At 26.1% G+C, this 24,868-nt stretch overlaps 2 protein-coding genes across 2 annotated transcripts; one reads left to right on the top strand and one right to left on the bottom strand.

The window, feature by feature from the left end:
* Positions 1–2,821: 2,821 nt before the first annotated feature.
* LOC103500923 (short chain aldehyde dehydrogenase 1-like) lies at positions 2,822–4,034 on the bottom strand. Its single transcript, XM_008464383.3, has 2 exons — positions 3,824–4,034; positions 2,822–3,738 (listed from the first exon to the last, which is right to left on the bottom strand). Exons 1-2 carry the CDS (start codon positions 3,850–3,852, stop codon positions 2,928–2,930), a joined length of 840 nt encoding a protein of 279 aa, XP_008462605.1. The 5' UTR covers positions 3,853–4,034; the 3' UTR covers positions 2,822–2,927.
* A 17,131-nt stretch (positions 4,035–21,165) lies between these two features.
* On the top strand, positions 21,166–22,107 carry LOC103500924 (protein GL2-INTERACTING REPRESSOR 1). Its single transcript, XM_008464384.3, has 2 exons — positions 21,166–21,326; positions 21,423–22,107. Exon 2 carries the CDS (start codon positions 21,446–21,448, stop codon positions 21,779–21,781), a length of 336 nt encoding a protein of 111 aa, XP_008462606.2. The 5' UTR covers positions 21,166–21,326; positions 21,423–21,445; the 3' UTR covers positions 21,782–22,107.
* The last annotated feature ends 2,761 nt before the right edge of the window (positions 22,108–24,868 follow it).

Genomic DNA, 24,868 nt, shown 5'->3' with positions numbered 1-24,868 from the left:
AGAACTTTAGACCCATTTTAGGTCTAGCCAAACATGAATAATTGTACGTTCCTTGTCCCATTGTCCCATTGTCCCATTGAATAGAAAGTTTACCCTAAAGCGAATCTAAAATCCTACAAGACATTATAGGTCAACAACTTCTATTAATATATCATTGTAACTTCTAGAGAGGTAATCTAAGAGTGCATTTCGATTATCTATGAAAAAAGATGCTTTTCAAGAATACATTTTCTCTATTTTCTCTTTTAAACAAATTTACTGTTGGTGTTACGTGAAGATTAAGAAGGCTTCCTCTATCTAGACTTTAACATCAACAGAAGGAATCATCAACAAAAAAGGCATCATTGAACCAAAAAAATTAGGAGCCTATTCTCATAAACTTATTGCCCCAAATTCTAAAATGTAGGCTCTAGTGATCAAGACCATTAACCAAAGAGGGTCAAGTCGGGTCCTTGAATCTTGATCAATTAATGTTTAAAATGTTCTAATGTCCTACTTTCGTTTAATTATTATTGAGTTAAGTTTGTTTTGATGTCTAAACTTACGTCATTAAATATATCAAAATATATCATTTATATTAAAAGTATAATGTTCCTTTTATTTGGATTACTTAATTAATAATATTATAATTTATTTTTATATTTGCTAAATAGCATGTGGGATTTCTTAGATTTTTTTAAAAATAACATACTTAAATAAACTATAACCGTGGAGACCATTTTTTCTTAAACGTTGATCAATCAATTTAATTTAATAAATTTTCTTTATCTTATTACATTTAGAGGAAAAATAATAGTTGATTTTTTCTTTACTTACTTGTCATTCATATATTGAAAAATTTCAATAGTAATAGTTTATATTTTATTTATTTTTTACTCAAATAAATATAAAATTAAGTAAAATTATTTCAGATAACAAAAGCTAAATTAATTTGAATAGCTTCTCATCACTTCTAAAACTAAATTCAAAATTTTACTTTGCAATTATTTAAAACTAACTAATAGACCTGAAAATGAATATATAGTAAAAAAAATTAAATTGAAATTAAATTAAATTTTGATATTTTTAGAAATTAGGGATTAAACTAAAATCTAAGCCAAATTTAAAGGATTAAAGGTATATTATTTTATAGCTAAAAAAAAGAAAGTAAAACGTTTTTAAAATTGAAATAAGAGGGAGAGAAAAAGGGTATATTTATTTTGGTTTTGAAAAGAAATGGTCAATAATTTAGGAGTGTTGGTTATTCCCACGCAACTGAAGACTGAAGACCTCCACCCGTCCCCTTCACATTTATTTCTCCAATTTTCGCACGTGCCAAATAATATCCTCTTGTTTTTTCCATTTTCTTTTTCCTTTTTTGCAATGACAATTATTTTTACATTTCATATTGTAATGTTTTCATGTCAATTTCTATTTTCTATCACCCAAAAACCTTAAAATTTTATTTATTTATTTCCTAAATTTTGAAAATATCTATTACAAATTAAATTATTTCAACTTTTTGCTGTACAAATGCTCAATAATATTTATTCCAGTCCATAAACCATAACACAAGGTTTTGGCTCTTACTTCTCCTTTAATTTTAACAAACACAAAAATTTAATATGATTCCGAATCGAATAAATTAAAGATGAACATGTTTTGGGTGTGGGTTTTTTAAATTTTTCTTAATTTTAATCCAATTTCCGAATACAAAATTGATATCACAAGGATTATGTTAATTGAACTAAACAAGCTAGTTTGGGAACAAGTAAAAATGTAATATTAGCTATCGTTAAAAATGTAACAAAGGCCAATTTAAATAATAGTCAAAGAAAATAGAAAATTGTCGGTATTGGCACTATCAAGTTTTTGTATTATACAACTTGTACATTTTTCTTTTTAAATCATTCAAAATAGTTTTCGATGGTTTAGTTCATCTTGGATGAAATCGACATCGAGATTTTGTTTGAAAATTTAAAATTTCCAACTTATAAGTTTAGGATTGTTTTGAAACCGATTGGTATGGAAATTAGTAATTAATGATATAAAATGAATAAAGATTTTGATATGGTATTTAGGAAAGGCAACGAAATTACGAAAAAATCAACGGAAATGTATGGATAAGGAAAACAAAAAATATGTGGGAAAAACAAAAGTTGTAAGATAAAAACAAAATTAAAAATAAAGAAAGAGAAAAGAACAATCTAAATATAAATAGTTTTAGGCACGGAATATATAGAGTTCCGAGTAATGCGGGCGGCTCCAAAAGCGTGTTTCGAAGGAATGCAGCAATTAAAGCTCACCGTTTCCTTTCAATTATGACACTGAAATTGATATCTCAACCACTACTATACTTGTATTTTCCATTTTCCAATTCACCCCCTCAACTTTTCATTATTTTAATTATTTGGTTTTATATTTGGACCTTATAGTTTTGAATTTTCTCTTTAATCATTATTATTTGATTTTTTATATTAAATTTGGTCTTCATGATTTATATAGAGTTTAATCTTTTAAAGATTTTTTTTTTTTTTTTTTTTTTATCGAGACCGAGCCAGATTATAAGATTGAATATTGTGTTATCTAACAAATCCACAAGGACAAAAAAGATGTAATTTAATGTTAAGTTTTGTTCTACATCGTGTTTTACTATTATTATTATTAAAATACTTCTCCCATAATAATTGCTTATTAGGTATAACTCATCCAAAAGTTGTTCTGAATATCTATATTAGGAAGCATCTTATAATATGAGGTTTTGTCTTCGAACCTATGAATCATTTTGATTCTTTGAATGGACAATCTACGTAAGAGTAAAAAGTGATATAATTATACAAGATTGTATTAAAAAAATATTTTAATTATGGTAAAAGTAATTTTGAATAGAGACAAAAAAAAAAAAAAGGAAAAAAAAGACGATACACCCACCCTGATTGCTACCATTTCTAACCTTCAAAAGCAGACGACACTTTTCTAATAACGGCAGCAGAGAAAGAGCGGTTAGCAGTACTATATCCACCGTCGACCACAAGGTTATGCCCACTTATAACCCTTGATTCATCACTACACAAGTAAAGCGCTGCCTCCGCCACATCCTCCGCCGTCGCCACCACTCCTTTCAATATCGCCGACGACCGGACCACCTCCTCCAACTCCTTCTTCGTAAATCCCAACGCATTTCTCAGCAGCGGCGTCGCAATAGCCCCCGGAGATACCGAATTAACCCTAATCCCAAATTCTCCCAATTCCACACATAAATTCCTCATCAATCCCACCACCGCATGCTTCGACATTGCATAAGCATGCGGCGACTCCCCACTGTTCACCGATGCAACACTCGAAGTGAACAGAATCACTCCACTCCGATTTGGAATCATAACCCTAGCCGCATGTTTTGCTCCTAAAAATCCTCCGTACACATTCACCTCAAAAACCTTCTTGAAATTTTCTCCATCCGTTCCTAAAATCGTGGGATCCATTTGGCCGGTGATTCCGGCGTTGTTGTACATTATATCCAGTTTCCCATACCTCTCGACGGCGAAATCGACGGCGTTTTTAACATCGGAATCGCTCGTTACGTCGCAATGTATGTAGGAAACGCTTTCCTCTGATCCGAGTTCTTTGCAGAGTGGTTGGGCGAGATTGTCCTGGACGTCGGCGAGGACTACTCTGGCGCCATGTTGGACGAACAATCTGGCGGTGGATTTGCCGAAACCGCTGGCGGCACCGGTGATTAAGGCGACTTTGCCATTTAATCTGCAAAAGGGAATAAAATGATGAAAGAAAGGATTTTGATTATTGGTCGATGGAGATCATGAGGGCAGGAGAAGGGTGAATTTACCTTTTGGAAGAAATCATGGATTGGTCCATGGTGGTATGATATGAAGCAAATGAAGATTGTGATTGGGGATTTTTGAATTAGAGTGGAAGAGTGGATTTTTTGGGTGTTTATATAAACTCAACTACCATGAACATGAGCTATCAGTTTTCAAAATAAATATGGGTTAACAGAAAGACCAAGTTGGCCATGTGTTTTAGATTGGAACACACTTTATTGTTTTCAAAAGAAAATTTTACTTTGGATTGGGGAATGACTCAAATTTGAATAAGGTTGGATTCTCAACTTCTACGTGTCTATTTTTGGTTCAACAATTTTCATCCCATTTCATTACATCCAATTATGAGTTTTACTCCAAAGTTTACAATTTTACTTCAAGATAATATTTGAGTTTTTATTTTGTGTAATTTGGCTCAACCCTAAAATCCTCTATATCTACTTTACTCTCTTTTTCTTTTTTTTTTTTTTTATCATTATCAAAAATAAATTTAAATTTCACTTCTTAATTATTTTAAAATAAATGACTACCGAGATTGAGATAGAGTGTTTATTAAAAATTGATGTAAAAATGTAAAATTTGAAATGAATGTTAAAATAAAATGTAATATTTCGAAATTCATATATTAAATTAGATTAGAGTCGAATTCAAAACTTAAAACTAAAAAAGAGAAAATAAAATATAAAGTACATTTTCTACTAAATAAGTCAATTAAAATAAAATTGGAATTTAATGATAGAAAAAAGAAAGTTAGATTGAAATGTCTAAAGAAAACAAATGCTCCCAACTACCCTAATTAAGGTTAGGAGAAGACTTCCCCCTTAATAATTTCTTTTCCTTCCATAGAATAATTTTTTTCCCTTTGCAAAAACGGTCTTATTCTTTTGTTTATTTAAATAATTCTGGTTTATCAAAGCGAGCTCATGTTTACTTATTCATAACAAGATTCAAATTTATGGTATTTAGTTTATTTCTATTGCGGTGTTTACTAAAATCAGAAATGAGAATAAAACGTAAGTTATTTCACCTCAAGTTTAAAAACTTTATTCCACTTTATCGATTTCTTTTAAATGATAACTGGTTACATTTTTGTTCGTTATTTTCTTAACCCATGGTATGTATACGTGTCTGTCAAAGATTTCGATCAACTATGTCATATTGTACATGATTATTGTAGACAAAATATGAATGCCACCTAAACATTGAAATAATCAATCTAGTAGTGTAACACACCTCCACCTCGAACAAATGCATTTTATCTTAAAGAGTCGTGTCCTATCAACATTGAATATACTAAGTCATCTAAGATTTTAGTTAAAAAGTCACAACCACTCGATGAGGGGTAATACATGAATTAACAAAAAATGAAGAAGTAAAAAGATTTTTTCTATATATATAAAGATTCTTTCTATATATTCTCTTTTAATATAGTAAAGACAGGTAGAAATACCATGGAAATTATAGTACCCAAATACGTACTTGAAATTTCAACACAGACACCGATCAATCAGAAAGACAAAATATTATTGATTAAGAAGTGAAAGATTGGAATTTTCAAAACTTGGGAGTTAGAGTAGATAGCTATTTAGGTGAATGTGCTATGAGTTTCCAAAATAAATGCCTATTGGTGGGATTGGGAAGAGTCAATTCTAAAAAGAATAGGTTGAAAGTCAAAGCAATGTATCCATGGCTGTCACTGTCACTGAAAGTGCAAACCAATTAATGTTCAATTATTGCTTCCCTATCTAAATTACTAATAATGAGGCCAACAAACATCAAAAAGTTAATCATTTTGAAAATTAAGGGAGATTAAAAAAACAAAACATAACAAAATCAAACAAAACATTTATCCTAATTTGTTTGTCTTTAGTGATTTTTCTTAAAAAACTCTCTTGGAATATCTTTTAAATCTTCAAAATAAAATTACACATTAAATTAATCCCAAAGTGAAAATGTGTTTATGTTGTTATCAATAATGAAAAAGAAACTAAAAATTGTTAACTAAAACAAATGACAAACTAAAAATTATCAAGTCGAATCATTTATAGACATGACAAAAAGGAAAAACCATAAGAAAAAAGTTATATTGCTTAATGTAATACCTACATTCATAGTTTAACATGTTATTCAATTATATATTAATTTACCTTATAGTTCTTTCCTATTATTTTATATTATTCCTAAATGCTACCAATACTCTGATGAAGAATGAAGGAATGTATGTTAAAAAAGAATTCCATGCCACAAATTAAATCTGCACATGTGTTGTTAGAATTAGAGGTGGTTTAAAAGTAGAGGCCTTTAATTTCTTTGGCCCCAATTTAGTTTAGGGGTTTTGTTTGTTTCTCTCAAAAATTAAATAATAAAAATAGTTCAAAATCCTCAAAGTGTAATCCCAAAACCAAACCAAGGGTCAACCCCATTATTTGTTTGTTGTTGTTATTATTAATTTTAATTTTCTTTTTTATTTAGAATGAATGAAAAGATATGTGTTGGGATTAGGGATATCTAAAACAATAGAAATTTGTATGGGGTGGTTTTGGGAATATTTTAATAAAGGGTGTTTAAGAAATGTTCATTCAAAAACATATATTTAAACAAATATATTAGATTCTGATTTTGTGTTCCCAAATTAATGGTAAGTTGTTGGTTGAACAGAATGATGTGTATTGGTTTGAAATATGTATTTGACAATATTTTTGTATTTTGTTGTTTAGAGATATATATATATATATCACAATGTTGATTTGAAATGGATGGATAATAAATAATTACTCTGATTTGGTAAAATAAGAAAAATATATATAGTTAGTCAACCATTTATAATCGATGAGATGGTTATGGTTGAAATAGCCCTTTTAAAAATAATAAAGTATTAAAATTATTTATACTCTTTCGACTTAATTTAGGTTTTTTTTTTTTACTTTATTTTGTAAATTATTTTATTTTCTTTTGTATCTATAACAATTACAGTATTTTCAAATATAACGAAATGAACTAAAATATAATAAAATTTTAGATATATTACCGATAGATACTGGTAAATTTTTATATATTTCTATAAGTTATATATGTAAATTGTTTTGTATTTTATAAATATCAATATTATTTTAATAAAATGTCTTTCAATATTTACTATTGATAGAATTTGAATTTTTTTATATTTTGTAAATATTTTCAACAGTTTTACTGTCTGTCTCTTTTTTCTTTCTTTTTTTTATAAATCCAACATGTTCAAATCAATATTAAACTTCACATCTCTTGGTTGAAAATATTTGAGTTGGTTGAAAATATATTTAATTAATCTACTTATGTTTGAGTTGGTTGGTTAAATGGAAGACAAAACGAACTTAGCTCAATGATAATTATTGTGTGACATTTCATCTTCAAGATGGAATGTTTGATTATTCGTATTCACTGATATTATACTAACAAATAATTAAACCAATTTACAGGAAAAAGTGATATATTGCATTATAACTATTTACAAAATAAACAAACTTATCATTTTTTTTTTAGTAAATAAGGTGGCAGCATATGTCAAACTTTGGAAGTTATGACATATAGTTTATATATAGCAAATTCAAATATTGACATTTTTGTAACATTTTAAAAAAGTTGTAAATATAGTAAAATATTTAGACTAATGATAGATCATGTTGTAAATATTAGTCTATCATAGATAGATTTTACTATATTTACATTTTTTTCTAAAATATTATTATAAGCTTAATCATTATTCATAAAATTGCTATCTTATCATATAAGTGATTAAGGTTAATGATAATTCATTTTAATTTTGTTTAAAACTTCGGCCTTTTGGCCCGCTGGGGTTACACACATGTGGGCCTAATAAGCAAGAAATCCATCACGAGGGCCCAAATTTGTGGGCTTAAAAGTATGAAATGGGCCATTACTTCGACCATTTTGTTTGGGCCTAACAGGCTCTGGGGAAATGCAAATCTTATTTTAGATTACTTGGAGATCTAATAAGTCCAAATAGCACAATACATAGAAAAATGTAACGATGAAAGTGTAAAATGAGAAGTTATAAGTAAATCATTCCTAACATTAGGATTCAAAAGTTATAAATTGATAACAAAAATTAACAAAATCAACAGAATCTAAAACTTCCTTTGTCCTATGGTTAATTGGTAGATTCAAAATTTAAAATATGAAAATGAAAAATTAGTTTATGGCTCAATTTTTTAAAAACCATCAACAAAGTGAAATGAAAGATTTAAACATATGAAACTCTGGATCGAATATACATTTTTTATAACAATTAAGTTATAAGTTCATCTTGGCAATACATTTAAACTAAGGTTAACCCTTAAATTACTACTTCCTTTTTGTCGGATGCTCTACTCCAAACAAGGCTTTTTTTTTTCTTTTATATAAATAAAAACAAATATGGAAAGAAATAAATATAATGACACAAAATGTAACAAAAAGAAAATGACCAATTGGATAAGGTTTTACAACTCAGAAAAAAAGGAAAAAAAAAAAAGAAAAAACAATGATGTTGTTTTTATTATTTTTATTTTATTAGCACACAATGATGTAAATATTATGAAAGGTAGAACATAGAAGGACCATAGTATTCCATAAATGAAAAAAGAAAAGAAAAGAAAAGAAAAGGAACATAAAATTTAATTTAAAACGTAACGGCTAATAAATTCAAATATTTGAGGAGGAAAAGAAAAAACGGCAGACTCGGCGGCTGCCACGCGCGCGCGTTTACTTAATAAATAAATAATAAATTTGGTATATCCTTTCAGCCTAAAAATAAAATAAATTAATTGAAAAAACAGCCCATAAAGCTTTGGTTCTTCTAAATCATAATTACTAAATACACTCTTCTTTCTACCAATTTCATCGTTTCATTTATTTCTTACATCAATTACTCATCCACATATATATATATATATATAATGGTAATTATTCATATGGGAAAATGTCTTATAATTTTTGTTATATATTACTATATCAATAATTGTTATAATAGCTTTGTTCTGGATAGATATCCTTCTACATTTCAAAGAAAAACAAAATGATAAGATATGGTTTAATTTAAATATTTTATATATTAGGCTTGTTGAAGTTTTATAAAAATCACTTTGAATGGATTTTTTTTTTGTTAGTTTTGAGAAAACAATTATTCTCTCTAAGATATGGTTTAATTTAAATAATTATGTATTTTTCGTAATTAGCTATTTTGAAGAAGGGAACAAGGAAAATTGACAAAAATAGCACATTTTCTTTTTTCATTTCTAAAAGTAACACATTTTTAAAAAATTCGTAAAATTGTTTTTCTCGATCCATCTCGGACGAGATCGACCATTGAGATTTTTTTTTAATATTAAAATTTTTCAACTTATAGGTTGCTTTGAGTTTTTTCGGTACATCTCGGTAGAAATTAGACCGTTTTTCTTTTATGAGAGATAATCATCCACAAAATTAAAAAACTAGAGTAAATAATCATTGTCTTAAAGAAACAACATGAAGGTATTGGGTCTAGATTTCCTTTCTCAATTGTATATGATATTATTCATATAACAAATAAGTCTTACGTTTATTATAAAAATTGTGAGAATGCCCTAACTTTAATTTTTATAACTTTCGTTTAGAATCATATATATCTATCCAAATTGATTTTTATTTAAAATATTTGATGAGAAATCATGAATCTTTGGATCCTAAGTTCTGAAGTTCACACATTATACTTCATAAGAAAAGGGTGTAATGTGAAACACATTGAATGACCCAAGGATTCATTAATGTCTAAATGAAGAAAGAAAGAAACACAAACGACTTTGATACCTTAGTTATTTATTTTTTATTATTAAAAAAAAGCAGAGAGAGAGAGAGAGAGAGAGAGAGAGATCATGAAGAAGAAGAAGAAGAAGAAGAAGAAGAAAGTTGATGAGAAGTTAAAAAGGGTAATGAATGAGTGGAGGGCATAGTTATTGTCAGATGAAAGTACAGGATATTTCAAAGAGTTATTGTCATCTAATCCTTTTAACTTTCACTTTATGTGATTTGATGTTGTTCTTACCTCCTCTATTTTCTCTTCTTTTTTACTTTTTCTATAATTACATCTTAACTTCATTCAATTTCTACGTTGTATCTACCTGTCTTTTCCATAAACATCGATATAAGTCCGAACAATGATTCGACATTTCAGTTCTTTATATGTTGGAGAAAAGTAGTTTCTTATGGTTTGGAGAAATTTAGAAACTCTTTGTAGAGTTACAAAAATATAAAAAAAAAAACGTAAAATTATAAAACACGAAAACAAGTGAAAAAATAGAGCTACGAAAAGCTGTTGGAACGGAATGAATTTTTTATTACATTATCATCTTATTACAGCTCACCAAACAACTCTACTTTGATAAAACTTCTTATGGATTTGTATATGGTTATATGAATGTGTTCATATAACCATATAGCATAATGTTTGATTCATCCACTAAGCCAATTATTTTAGGATAATTGTTTTTTTTTTAAATTATTTTAAAATGATGAAACGATCATGTATAACTTCAATTAATTTAAGAATATTTAGTATTTTTTTTTTTTGAGAAATATTGATAGAAAAGAAAAAGAAAAATGTAAAATAATTAAGGAAAGAATAAATATTGGGTGTGGGTTTGAAGTTATGATTTTAAAGAATAGGATGGTTTTGGTGGCGTCCTTCCTATTCACATGTTTGGGTTTCTAAAGTGAACTCAATTCAATACACTATTTAATATTTATGAACCTCTCCATTTCCCTTTTTTCATTTTACTACTACTACTAACTACTATGTTAAATAATATAAATTTTAGTCTTAAATAAGTGTCTTCAACTATATATATATATATATATATATATATATATATATATATATATATATATATATATATATATATATATATATATATATATATATATATATATATACTATCCTTAAAAATGTCTAATATATTTACGTGCGTTTTTTAAAATGTAAAAGTAGCAAACTTAAAAACGGATAGTCCTAATAATCTTTTGATAGCCTTTTGTATTACTTGTCATATTTGCGATACGCAAAAAATAGACTTTATGATCTGTTTTTTTTCTAACTTTTTTTATTATTTGATGCAATTTCTAGTACATTTATGATATATTTAAATATTTAATTTGTTAACCGATTTATGGAAATTCATGTTTTATAGGATCTTAAATTTTCTCTATGTCAACAATTTATAGTTTAAAAAAACTAAATTGGTCAAATATACAAAAGTTAATATTAAAGTCGGACACAAAATTAAAATTTTTATTAGACAACTTTTAAGAGTTTGTTAATTGTAAGTTATTTATTTTGAGTACACTTTAGTTACTTTTTTAAAGGGAAAAGTTCTTTTAATTATATTTTTCAATCAATTTACAATAATTAAAATGAATTAAAATTAAAAATATAGGACTGAAGTAGTATTTTTTTTAAAAAAAATGTAGATATATATTTTTATATTATTACTCGTTTTATTTTAATTTTTCTGTCATTATTTTCTCTCTTTTTTTTTTCTTTTAATTCATAGCTATTATTTAAATATAAATAGAGAGAGAGAGAGAGAAACAATGATTCCTTTTAACCTTTTTTTTTTTTTTTTTTTGTAATAGAAAAGAGAGATTATTGTTTCTAACCTTTGTACAATTGAGTGTGTTGAATTTAATTCAAAGTTTGGACAGGTGTGTGAAACTATTTCCCCTCCTCTCTTCAATGATTTTATTCATATTTATACTTGTGGATAATTTTGATTGTTCTCACCATCACCATATGGCCATTTTTGTATATAAGGGTTCTTCTACGCCATCTGCTTTTAGTTTTCTAACTTCCATTTTTATATTTTACACATCTTTGTACCTACTCCTTCTTGTTAATAAGCTTTTGTGATTACGATCTCTTTTAAACTTTTTTATCGACATCGATGCTCCATCAAATGAACAAAATTAAAAAATATTTGACTTCTTGATCTGTAACATGTGTATTGGATAGTATGAGAGATTTATCTGGAAACTAATTGACAAGGAAAGTAGTTAGCCATTTATGATAGTGTCTCTTCTGGATTCACGAATGTATATTATTGATCAAATCTCAATTCGTTTTATTGGACCATATAATCATTCAAGTTTTAAGGACTCTTATATCATATTTGAGAGTATAAGATTTCTATCTCAAAACTAACTGACAATGAAGAGATTAACACTTCTATCATTATGCACTCTAATACTATATTTGATAGCTTATCTACGAATTCAAAAAATATATATTTTAGTTCTCGAATTTGGCCATTGAATTTTTAAATTGTACATTTCTAATCCCAAAATGCAAGGGGTGTTAAGAAAAAATCGGTTAATTAACCTCAATCCAATATGTTGAGTTTGGGTTCAAAGAAATAAAAACTTTATGGGTTGGGGTTGGATCGTAGGTTTCCCGAAATAACTAAAACCAAACTCTAACTTATTATTAATTTTATTGTGTATACAATATTTATTTAATTCCATTTAATATCTTTTTGGATTTTATTTTAGCTCCAACAGCTTAAAAAATAAAATTTTAAGCACTTTGGAAAGAAAAACTTTTATAATTTAAATTCGGTATATGATCATAACCACTATATAAACATATATTTTACACATTAATGTTCTACTTATTTTTAGAACAAAAATTGAAGAATGGATCCGAATAATTTGAACCAACCAAACCCAAATATTTCATGATAGATTAATTGAAGAAATTTACAACCGAACAACTGGGTTGGATCTAAAAAGTGCTTCAACCAAACCACAAACATTCATGTTCAAATATTTAAGAATAAGTTTGATTTTTTTTAAAAATAAGTTAATTCTTAATTTATTTTAATAATTATAAAATATTTAAAAGGATTGTTTTTAAATATAAAAATAAGTTAACTTATTTATAGATATAGAAAAATTTTAGACATTTATTACTATCACAATTTTTCATCGATGGAAAATAAAATCTTACTATATCGATAAATATTTCAATAATTTTTTTTCATTTAAAGTAATTTCTTAGTTTAAAATTATAAAAATATTTATAGAATTAACTTTAAATAGCAAAATATTGAAACTATTTACAAAATTTTCTTATAATTCAATTAAAAATTTTGATATTTTTTTAAATGGTTTTATTGTTGTGCTATTCATCACAATTTCTCTTATTCTCACCTCAACCATTTAGTTTTAAATTGTTTTAAATATGTAATTGAAAGAAAAATATTTGTACAATATTATATATATTCTAAATAAAATAAATATTTGAATAACTTTAAAAATAATAGATGGTTGTTTGATTATTTTAAAAAATGACAATAAATGAGTTGATAAACCCCACTTAAACCTATAGCTTTGAAAACAAAAAAATATATAGCTTATAAATCAAATACAAATATTTTTCAAAGCTGAAAGAGCGAGAGTGTAATTTTCACATAAAAATTAACTTTGAAGTTCCAAAATTAAAAAAAGGTGTTGATAAAAATAGAAAAAAGATTATGATAATAAGGTCCATGTGAATATATTTTTAAATTATAAAAATAGTAAATTTAAAAGTGAATAGTCTTTATAATCCTCTAATACAGCTAATTATTTATCATATTTGTCATATGGAAAAGAAACGTAGTATGAGTTGTTTTTCTCTAAAAATTTTTTTTTATGGTATGATTGCAATTTTCCAATTTAAATTTTAAGCAAAAATATTTGAATATATAATAATAGTATATTGAGAAAGAAAAGAAAAGATTGCAAAGCAAAAAAGCCCAAATGGAATAAATGAATGAGATTTGTAAACATTTGAAAACGAAGAAATATTAAATGCTATGCATAGTTTTTTTTTTTTTTTTTTAAAGAAAAGAAGAAATAATTAATGAAATAATTTCATTTAATTTAGAGGAGAGGGGAAGGGATTTCTTATTGTTTAATTATTGTGTGGGGAAAAAAACCGTTGCAAGAAAGAAGAAAAATAAAACATATGGTTGGGATATAAATAAAATAAATACGAGCTTATCTTTTTGAAGAAAATAGAAGAAAAAAAAAAAAAAAAAAAAAGAAGAAGAAAAGGAATAATGATAAATTACTCCAAGTAGGGTTTTAATTTGGTGGCTCCCCATTTAAAGCTCCCACTTAATTCCCATTAACACTCAAACCCACCCTTCCATTTTATTTACCTTTTTTCTCCACTTCTTCCTTCTCTTCTCTTCTCTTTCTTTCTTTCTTTCTTTTCTTCTTCTTCCTTTTCCCTTTTCTTTTCTTTTTAATTAATCATCAAATATTATATTATTCAATAATAATAATAATAATAATAATAATAATAATGATGATGATGATGATGATGTTAGAATTGATTGTTGAATTTAATCGTTGAACTATTACATGTAACAATTTAATTGTTGAACTTTTTAACTTGTAACAATTGACTAATCAGTCAACAATAACAATATAAAATAAAATTTAATAATATTTGATGTTAATGTTTTGTATTTTATGATGTGCCCGTTATTGTATTTTATAAAATCATTGGGTCTTTAAGTACTATAGTGATTTATCTATTTATGTGAAAAATCACGTTAAGTTTTCACAATTATATAAGAAACTAAATTGTTATAAATTTTAAAATATAAAATCTAGATTGTTAAAAGGAAAAAGTTCATAGACCAAGCCATATAAGATTAAAATTTAAAATTAGATTATAAAAAAGTAATTCTAACTTTTTTTTTTTAATATAAATTTGATGTGGGATGTTTAAAGTACAAATTATGTTAATTTGGTTGTGTTTGACTTTAGAATGGGATCTTTGCACTTTTAATTGTCTCGTGCTTAATGTTTGATAACACAAAACTTTCAAATTTTTGTTTGGGCTTGTATTTATACTTGTATTTGTAGGCATCTCTATTCTATTAAATAAATTAATAAATTTTAAGTAATTTTGGATTTATGTCATAATAATTTAAGGGTCTTTTAAAAAATATAAAAAAACGACAAAATATTTATACTCTATAGAATAATTCTAAAAACGAAAAAAGCCTAGAGGTCCACCGTTTAAAATACCAAAAATGCCCCGTATACTATGCTGTCAATAACGCGCGCATAATATATTTGCGATCATTTAAGTTTGGTTATTGTTTGATATGCTATGACTACAATTTATACGCGATCGTTTATATATTATTCAATATGTACGCGATCGTTTAGATATGACTATAATTTATACGCGATCGTTTAGATATGGTCACAACGCGATCGTTTAGATATGAACGCGATCGTTTAGATACGACTATAATTTATATTTTCAATTCATTGTTTAATTTTGTTACATAATCCCCAAATCTAAATGATTTTTTTTTAAATTTGGTACACGATTTTTTTAATACTTTTTTTTTACACGATCATTTACATTTGACTACTCCAATCCAAACAATTTTTTTTCAAGATTTTTAATACACGATCTTTTATTTTTTTTTTATAGGATCGTTTAATTTTGGTTACTTCAATCTAAATGATTTTTTTTTCAATATTCTTTATACACGATCTTTTAGATTTTGATATTTTGTTGTACACCTAACCAAATCTAAATGCGGCAAAAAAAGGAAAAAAAAGACGATGGAAAGAAATCAAAGCGAAAAAAACGAAGAGGAAAAGAAGAAAAGCGATGGAGAGATTAAACAACATAAATAAAGATTTGAAAAATAAGAAATATGATGGAAATAAATCGCAGAAAAAAAAGAGAAAAGAAGAAAGACGAAATCGCAGGGGAAGACGAAGAAGAAGAAATAATAGGAGAAAGACGAATCCGAGAAAAAGAAAGAAAGATGGAAGGGTAAACCTGTAATATTTAAAGAATGACTAATCTGATGGTATTTGTTACACGGGCCGCAAATAGTTTACAGTTTTATTCGATTTATGTTAGTTTCCCGATAATTTATTTAAAATTATTAGTTAAAATTTGCTTATTATTTTACTTGTTTCTTATTTACTTAATTAAAAGAATCACACTAAATAAAATTTAATTATCTTTTTCTTCGCACAAAAAATCAAATTTAAAAACATAATTGTTGATACCTATAAAACTTAAATTTGAGAAGTAAAATTTCAAGATTATGAAGTTTATGAACTAACAACTGAAATTAAACTTAAATTTGAAACTTAACAAGTAGTTAGAATCAAAACTCAAAATTGTCCCAAAAGTTATCATGTTCTTCTTGGTTCTTGTTTTTTAGAATAGTAGTATGTAACAAAGTTCATATATTAAAGTGGAAAAGTAAATAAAAACAATCAAAGGTTGGAGGGGCCCATAAAAATTTAAAGTGATACATACATCAAAGTAAAAATATATATATATATATATATTTTTTTACAAAATGAAGAATTTTGTGGATATATAATTTTGATAGATTTCACTTACTTTTTCTATATAAAGAAATTAAGTATTAGGTATTTTTTCATGATAAACAATCCAAATATTTACAACCCAATAGATTTTCTTTTCATAAAAACAGAAAAAAGAGAAAATAAACTTACAACTGAATCTATAACACAACAAAAATGGAAATTTTATTATTATTATTATTATTATTATTATTATTTATTTTTTAGTTTTTTAGGTTTTAGTTTTACTTTTTTTTTTCTTAAAAAAATTTGGTACAAAGAAAAGATAAGTCAAGAACTCATAGTTGTGTTAATTCAATGCATAGTACTAACCCTAGATAAGATTTAGAGAGATTTGGTCAGAGTCTGACCACTTTAATGCTGTATACTAAAATATTTTACTTAACCCATAGTTTTTTTCATTCATGTGAATGTATTTTTAAATATTTAAATACCTTCATATAAACTAATATGGTTTAATAATTTCAAATGTATACACAAATAGATTATATACTCTATAAGAATATAGTGTAAATAAAGTTCACTCTCATAATGGTGTGTCTTAGAAAAGCTAAGAGGGTATATTTACATTGTTTCATAAAATATAATGAGAAGTACTTTCACTTTTTTTTTTTCTAATTAACTATTGTTTGCATAAATATATAATAATAATAATTTTTTAATTTATAACCTATGTCTTAGTCAATTAAGTTTATGCCAAAATAATTAACATGATATATAAGTCTACTAATAATGTGACATTATTATTTATGTTTTTCTCTTTCAAAACACCAATGCCCCCAAAGGAAGTTGGTTTATCGATGGTAAAGATGGCACTATAAGCTTAGGTTTCTATCAATTTGATGAATTTTGAAAGTTATAATTTCAAATTAATACATTTGAACAAAGTAAATTTTCAAAACATTTGGACAACTACCTCTTTAAGCCATCTCTAGTTTCCTTTTTTTTATTTATTTTTTATTTAATATATATGTGTGTATGTGTTATTTTATAAATAAATGGACACTACTCTTCTAAATATATGTGTGTGTTCCAATTTCCATGCATGTTCATATGTAGAGTCTAGAGACATTGTTGTTTCAAACAAGATTGCTCTTTATCAAAATCAATTCATCATTAATATATATATATTTCAACAATAATAACAATGCATTTATAGATGTATCATGATCATGTTAATTATAGTTGAAATATAATTGAAATAATTAAGATGAAAATTAAAGAAGAATGGCATTGCATGGGGGGCTGACAAGGAGATACCAAAGGGGGGCAATGGAAGGGAGAAATTAAACTTATAATTATTATAGGGTTTTTAATTTAGAGGTTGCTGGCAGGTTCTTATCAATGTCATGAAGTTAATAACTTGAAGTTGATGCAGAGATATATATATATATATATATATATATAAATAGCTAGGCTTAAATAAGATAGTGTGGCTTTACCATTCAATTTACTGTTTTACCCTTTCCAAATTTGTAATATATACATTATTATCAAATTATCACTTCTAATTACCATTGATTGGATTAATGGTGGAAGCTATAACATTACTACTCTTCTTCCTTCTTTATAAGTTAATTTGTTTGAGTGAGTATATCGATTAACATTGCGTGTGAGAGTTGGTTTATTTGTAAGGCAAAGAGATCTCGTACACCAGTGTGATACTAAATTAAACGATTTGAATTTCTTGTTTGTAGTGCTTTAAGTTAGTGTTTTAGCGATCAGGGGTTGTTTTAACCAAGGATGATTTTTTCTATATTAATATTTACATTTCTGCTTTATTAAAATTATAGGAAAAAAAAGAAATGTATTGTTTGGTTATTGAGTTTTTTTTTCTTTTTCTAATTTTTATGTTTTTAAAATTTTTGAATTTTATTCTTGAGTTAATTTTTATTTGATCGGTAAGTTTCAAAATATTATATTATTTTTATGCTTGAATTTTGAATCTTATTTTAATATTTGATGCTAAAAAATCTCCAAATTTAGGAGTTAAACTTTGATTTTGGACTAAATATTCAATTTTGGGTTTTTTGTCTAAATTTTTATTAATTAATTCACTCATATAAAATCAATTAAAAAGTTCAATTTGTAATTATTTTAACTAATTCAAAATTATGGGGCCATATAGAAATGTAACTAAAAATTTAATGAATATATATATATATATATATATATTTTGAAAGTGTGGATTATTTAATTTGTTTAAAAGTGAAATTCGACTTATTGAATAAAAATTATTTTTAAATTTTTTAGAACAAGAAAAATTTATTTTATTTGAATAATTAAGAAACAACCTATTGAATGAAATTACATTTGGTTTTTATTATGTCTACCTTGACTACATCTAGTCACGTACAAAATAATAAAAAAATTCAATCGGCCTCAAGAATATTGTTATAAAATAATACGCATGATATATTTTAACACAATTAACTAATTGATCTCTCCATCAATGCATGAAGAGTATATATATTTTATTATTCGAGATGATAGTTGTACAATTATTACTGAATTAAAAATGATACAATGTCTAATTCGATCTTGCAATTGGATCCGTGATATATAAGTCATGAGATGATCACCAAAAATTGGATTAGGCTACAATTATGATTGATATATATAGAGCATTTTCAAGCAATCGATATCGACCTTGATCTTTTTCCTTTTGAGATGTGTAGGATCAAGCATTTATGTAAATGGTTGAGTGTGTGCTCCTAGTCTAAGATAGACGATTTTAAACCTATTACGTGTTAGATACGTCTAACTAAGTTTATTTGCCTCTAAGATACATATAATATATCGGTAGAAAATTTATGTTGATTGATAACCGATCGTTCATTCAACCATATTTTATATATTAACATCAATCTTATCAAAAGAATTAATGTGTTTGAGAGAGACCATGCAATTTGAAGCCCATACAAACCTACTATTGTATTTATTAATAAATGAAGTCTGTTTTCTGCTTTTTCTTATTAGCTCTCAACAACACAAACTAACTAAGTTTGCTTACATTCATTTTCATTCATTAGTAACACATGCATGCAAAAGTCCCAAGAGAGAATAAATAAAGAAGGTATTTTTTTTCATTAAAATTAATATATGATTTAAAATTGAAAATTGGGAGGCAAAATATCCTTCATGGTGAAAGAAATTGAAGTTCTCTCTTCTCTATCTCTATAAAGGAAAAAGGAACAGAAGTGATATTATTGCAAACCTATTGCCAAATTTTCCAATAGAAATAAATAATAAATTAAATGAATTATTATTATTATTATTATTATTATTATTATTATTATGAAGTTTTATTTATTTATTTATTTATTTCTGAAAAAAGTAATGTAAACATTTAACAAGTTGCCCTTCCCTATGCAATTGATTTAGTGCTATAAAATTAAATTTCGCATGTACCGTTGTGTTTAAATATTTTTGGGTGCGGTTGAAGGGGTTTTTAATTCTTGTTTAGCTGTTACTCTTTATTTATATATGGATACATATTTATTTTATTTTGGTGTTTTCTATTCAATTCTTAGCTCCCTTTTTTACCCCATTTTTCTTCTTCTTCTTCTTCTTCTTCTTCTCTTTTACTGTGTTACAAATCTATCTCTTTTCTTACATTTTTACTGCAGCTTTTTGGTGTGTTATACATATACATATATATATATATGCATGCCACCCCTTAAATTAAAGAGAAATCAATATATATAAGATAAGATAAGTAAGTTTTTGTGATGACGTGACAGTTGTTCAAATAATACAAAAAGTTGACAATTGACATTGGACGGAAAACATGAATTGGTCCACCACGAGAGGGAAAAGAAAAGACATGAATTTGGACAACGTTGTAAATTTATTTGCGTGTGAAAGTCTCCGAGAAAGAAACATGAATTTGAACAACATTGTAAAGTACCTAACAAGCGGCTGTAGCTCCATAACTTCCATACTATATACCTTCCAGAGTTTAATTGGCACCAAATAATGACTCTATGCTTAATTAAAATATATTAAGTCCCGTTAACATTAACTAAGACATTTAAAAGTGTTCTTAATTAAAAGTTGATCGGATACACAACAATATAGGGAAGAGAGAGATGTTAAATTTTTTTTTTTAATGTAAACTTTTAATCTTTTTAATCGAGACATTGTAATGTCTTATTATAGAGTTGTGCTCGCATCAATTTGAATTTGAATTTTCTCTCAATATTTGAACGATATAATTGCTTTTCTAAAAATGGCAATATTATTTTGAATATTTGACTATAAATTCAAAATTTAAAAAGATTCGTTTAGTTTTAACGTCCATAAAAATTTATTGTCAACATTACTGAAAGAATTACCAATAAAACTTAAAGTGTTTCTCATATATATAATATAATTAAAAAATGATTTGGTACATCTCAAACTGCTAGCATTCACGTAGGTAGAGTTCACTAATCACTAATTGTGTTAGAAGATAACTTTTCATTCTATAGAGAACAAAACTTTTGAAATATATATATATTTTTGAAGGTGATCCAAGTATTAGTATATATAATTTATCCATCAATAATGGATAAAACTATTTGACATTTGAGAGATGTTTTGATCTCTCTCTCAATATGTTATCTCACTCTACTCTAACATGGAGAACATGGAGTGGACTACCTTAATTAATGTTGAATTAAATACAAGAGAAAGGGCAAAGCCATAGACTTTTATTTATTTATTTATTGTTGTATATTATTCAAAATAATAATAATAATAATAATAATAATAATAATAATAATAATAATTTATAATTTTGTAAATTCTTTCCCCTCACACAATAAATAAACATTACATTACATTACATTACCACACCCTCATTTTCAACTCATTTTCAACAAAAGCTCTTAAATTTATAATTATTTCCCCTCCCTTCTCTCTAAAATTAAATAAGGCCTAAAAAGCAAACAAACCCCCACTTCAATTTCTTGCCCTTATAAATAATCCCTCCTTACACTCCCCAATTCCCCTCCACTCCCAACTCTGTTCCCTAAAATTCTCCTCTCTTTTAACTTCTTCTTCTTCTTCTTCTTCTCTCTTCCCCCCCTTTCTCAGGTGAATTTCATTTCAATTCTTTTTCCCTTTATTATTTTCATGTTAAAGCTTCAAAATTTAACAAAAAAAGAAAAACCCATTTTGATTTTTATGCAGATAATTGATATTAAAAACACAAGATGAATCGAAGAAACAGTGGAGGAGGAGGTGCAGCAACGCCAAAGCTTGAGCTGAAATTGAACTTATCGCCGCCGAGAGCAAACAGGGGAGTGGAATCACCGAGCCGGTCTGCCACGGTGTCGCCGACGTCGCCGCCGAGTTCGTGTGTGTCGTCGGAAGAGGAGATGAGATATTCGAACAGCCCCGAAACAACGTCGATGATGCTGGTGGGATGTCCACGTTGTTTGATGTATGTTATGTTGTCGGAAGAAGATCCCAAATGTCCCAAATGCAAAAGCACTGTTCTTCTTGATGTTCTTCACGATAACGCCGCCGTCAAAACTAGAAAAAACTAGACTCAAAAAAAAAAAAAAAAAAAAAAAAACAGAGACAGAGAAGAACAAGTTCTAGAGAGAGTTCTCTTTTTTTTTTTTGAGGAATTTTCATGAAGGTAGTTTAGTTCTTTCACTGTGTTGATAGGAAATTAGAACTGTAGAAGGATTTAGAGAGAGAGAGAGAGAGAGAGAGAGATATCAAGAAGTTTTTTTTTCTTCTTTTTTTTTTTTTGGTGGGTTAAAGAAAAATATTTAGGTTTAAGATTTTTTTCTTCTCTCCCTTCTTTTAGTACAAGGACTATGTAACCAGCGGTTAACTACAAGTGCCCAAATGTTTTATGTTTTTTCTTTTTCTCTTCCTCTCTTTCCTTTTTTTTCTACTTTTGACTTTTATCAATTTTTAATTTGGATATGAAACTAAATATGAATTTTTCTAAAAAAAAAAAGTTTTCAAATATAATAATCTGTGTCCACTAATTTACACGTATGGCAAAAACTGTTTATCAGAAATATAATTACGTGATAAGAGGTGTAATTAATTAATATTTGATAATTATTATAGCGTAAATTTGAATGGTTTAACTCAAGATTGAAATACTGCCACGTGTCGTATATTTGTTGACTTATCGCTAAATTAGAGGTTTTTTTTTTTAATGTTCTAACATTGATGTTATCTCCTCTAAAAACAAAGCTAATTTAGATTTTATTAATCAATCTTTGTGTGGATGTAAATACTAATAACAGATTTAATAAATTAATATGGGAGTAGCTTAATCACTAATTTATATTTATTGATATCGATATTTTTGTTGATATAAAAATGAGTAGTTATTAAACACACTCTAAATAATAAATAGTTATTCAACTTGTCCAAAGCTTTTCCTTTATTTAGTGTCACAGTTTTTTTTTTTTTAAATAAAAAAATTAAGTTAATTAAATCATCTTAAGATTTGAAAATAGTAATATTAGAAACTAAAAAGAGATGGTTCAATATCTAAAAGAGTGATTAATTAGGAGTGGTGAAGGAGGTGGGGCCAGTGGGGTCGAGTAATTGAAAGGAGTTGGGAGTGAGGGGGCCCAGAGAGGATGAGATGGCAGTGTCCGATTGGGTGATGTGTAATTAATAAACAACGTAAAAGAAGGTAGGTGATTTAAACATTCCATTAAATCATGTGCAGTGCATGGATTCTTTTTGGGCCATAAAATTAAACATCATTTTTCAACTAACTCTAAACTCTTTCTCAAATATAATTTCTTATTTTATTTTTATTTAATATAACTCCATCAAAAACAAAAACCAAAATAAGAAAGAAAAAAAATAAAATAAAATCAAACGTTCACATTATGTTATTCGATAATTTATATTTGGTTTTATTTAAAAATAAAACTAATGTACTAGATACCATTTAGGAATTTGTCACATTCAACCCTCAAAGTTTAAATTAATGGTTTGATACTTTTTAATAAAAGATTTGATATATATATATATATATATATATATATATATATATATATATATGAATAATTGCATGCACTTGTTTCACATGAACATTTACTCATCATGTAAACATATAGAATAGGTGGTAACAAATTAATAGAAATGTCTTGTTTTCTCCACGAAATATGTCTTGTTTAGAATGATTTGATCAAAGATATGTGAAAGAAAATTACTAAGTTTATTATGTGAGAGGGGGGAGAGAGAGGGATAGATAATAAGTATATTTGTAGGGATGGATGAGAAAAAGTACGTATGTAATTAAATGATGAGAAGTGGTTCGATAAAATTAAAGAAAAACATAAAATTAAAGTGTAATGGGGGGATGGAAGAGGGAGTAATTAAATAGGCATTAGATTGAAGAAGGGAGGCATTAATTAAAGAAGAACATAAATGCAAGAGTAAATTGAGGCGGTTGAGAATAATGAAACCAAAGCCCTTTGAGAACAAGAAAGAGTGTATTACGTCAATATGATAAATACAAATTTAATTCTACTTTCTCTTCTTTCAATTTCTATTTTACTATTTTTGTGAAACCCTTTCTTCTCTTCTTCTTTTTTTTTTTTTTTATTCATTTTTCTCTTCAATAATTACAACAAACTAACTCTTTCTTTTTGTTTTTAATTACTTTTTTTTTAATTGATTTAATATAATTAAGGATTTGTGGTTGCATGAGATATAATGCTTTTAGATATAGGTTTTATTTATCAATGATCACATTTATGTTTTCTTCTTCTTTTTTTTTTTAAAATAATTTTTTATGGGTATGCATAAATATTTCTTAGAGTGTTTAATTTTTTATCTTCTTAAATTTTATATTCTACGATTGGTTTGTTTATTGAATTAGGTGTGATTTATGAGTTGGTTCTTAGGTAGTTCTAATGGATGAACTATTAATTGTATCACATGTTAGAATTTAATTTATACAAAGCTAAATATATATATATATATATATATATATATATATATATATATATATATATATATATATACTTTTAATAACATTTAGTAGGGGATGTCATAATAATAATAATAATAATAATAATATTATTATTATTATTATTATTATTATTTCAAAGATTAATAATATGAATCTACTAACAATGTCATAATTAATGGTAAATAATGCAACAAATATTTAAAGAAAATTATTTCTCATAAAATAAATAAAAGACACCAAAATACTTTTATTATTATATCCTTCACATGAGGTGAGGTATAAAGTAACTTAATAACTTAGTAAAATTTTTAGTTGTTTTCTAGTGATTTTAAAAATAACAAAATCTTAAAACAATTTACGAAATATAAAAAATTCTTTAAATTTTATTGAAGGTTCTTTTAAATAGTTTTATTTTTTCTTATTCATAACAATCTTTTTATTTTATATTTAAAAGCAAGAAAGGAGAAATTATATTTTGAGTCTTTTTATTTAATTGTTAAAAATTATGTTTATATTTAAACATTGATCGCTTAAAGTATCGTTTGATTTTTTTTTTAACTAATTAATAGAAAAAACTATCTATTATGGAATTTTGTTTAAACATATTGAATTTCTCATATTTAATTTTTTGTTGTGCATATGGTTCGGGAAAAAAGGTAGAAATTTGAAAACA

Source organism: Cucumis melo, chromosome 8 (assembly GCF_025177605.1).
Source record: "Cucumis melo cultivar AY chromosome 8, USDA_Cmelo_AY_1.0, whole genome shotgun sequence".
Lineage (NCBI taxonomy): Eukaryota > Viridiplantae > Streptophyta > Magnoliopsida > Cucurbitales > Cucurbitaceae > Cucumis > Cucumis melo.
This window is presented reverse-complemented; position numbering and strand designations above follow the sequence as displayed.

What these genes read in the sequence shown, in the direction of transcription:
- LOC103500923 (XM_008464383.3), bottom strand. Translation starts at nt 3,852, where the DNA reads ATGGACCAATCCATGATTTCTTCCAAAAG. An exon ending in TCCATGATTTCTTCCAAAAG is followed by an intron (nt 3,739 to 3,823) that starts GTAAATTCACCC and finishes TCCCTTTTGCAG; the next exon opens with ATTAAATGGCAAAGTCGCCT.
- LOC103500924 (XM_008464384.3), top strand. Translation starts at nt 21,446, where the DNA reads ATGAATCGAAGAAACAGTGGAGGAGGAGGTGCAGCAACGCCAAAGCTT.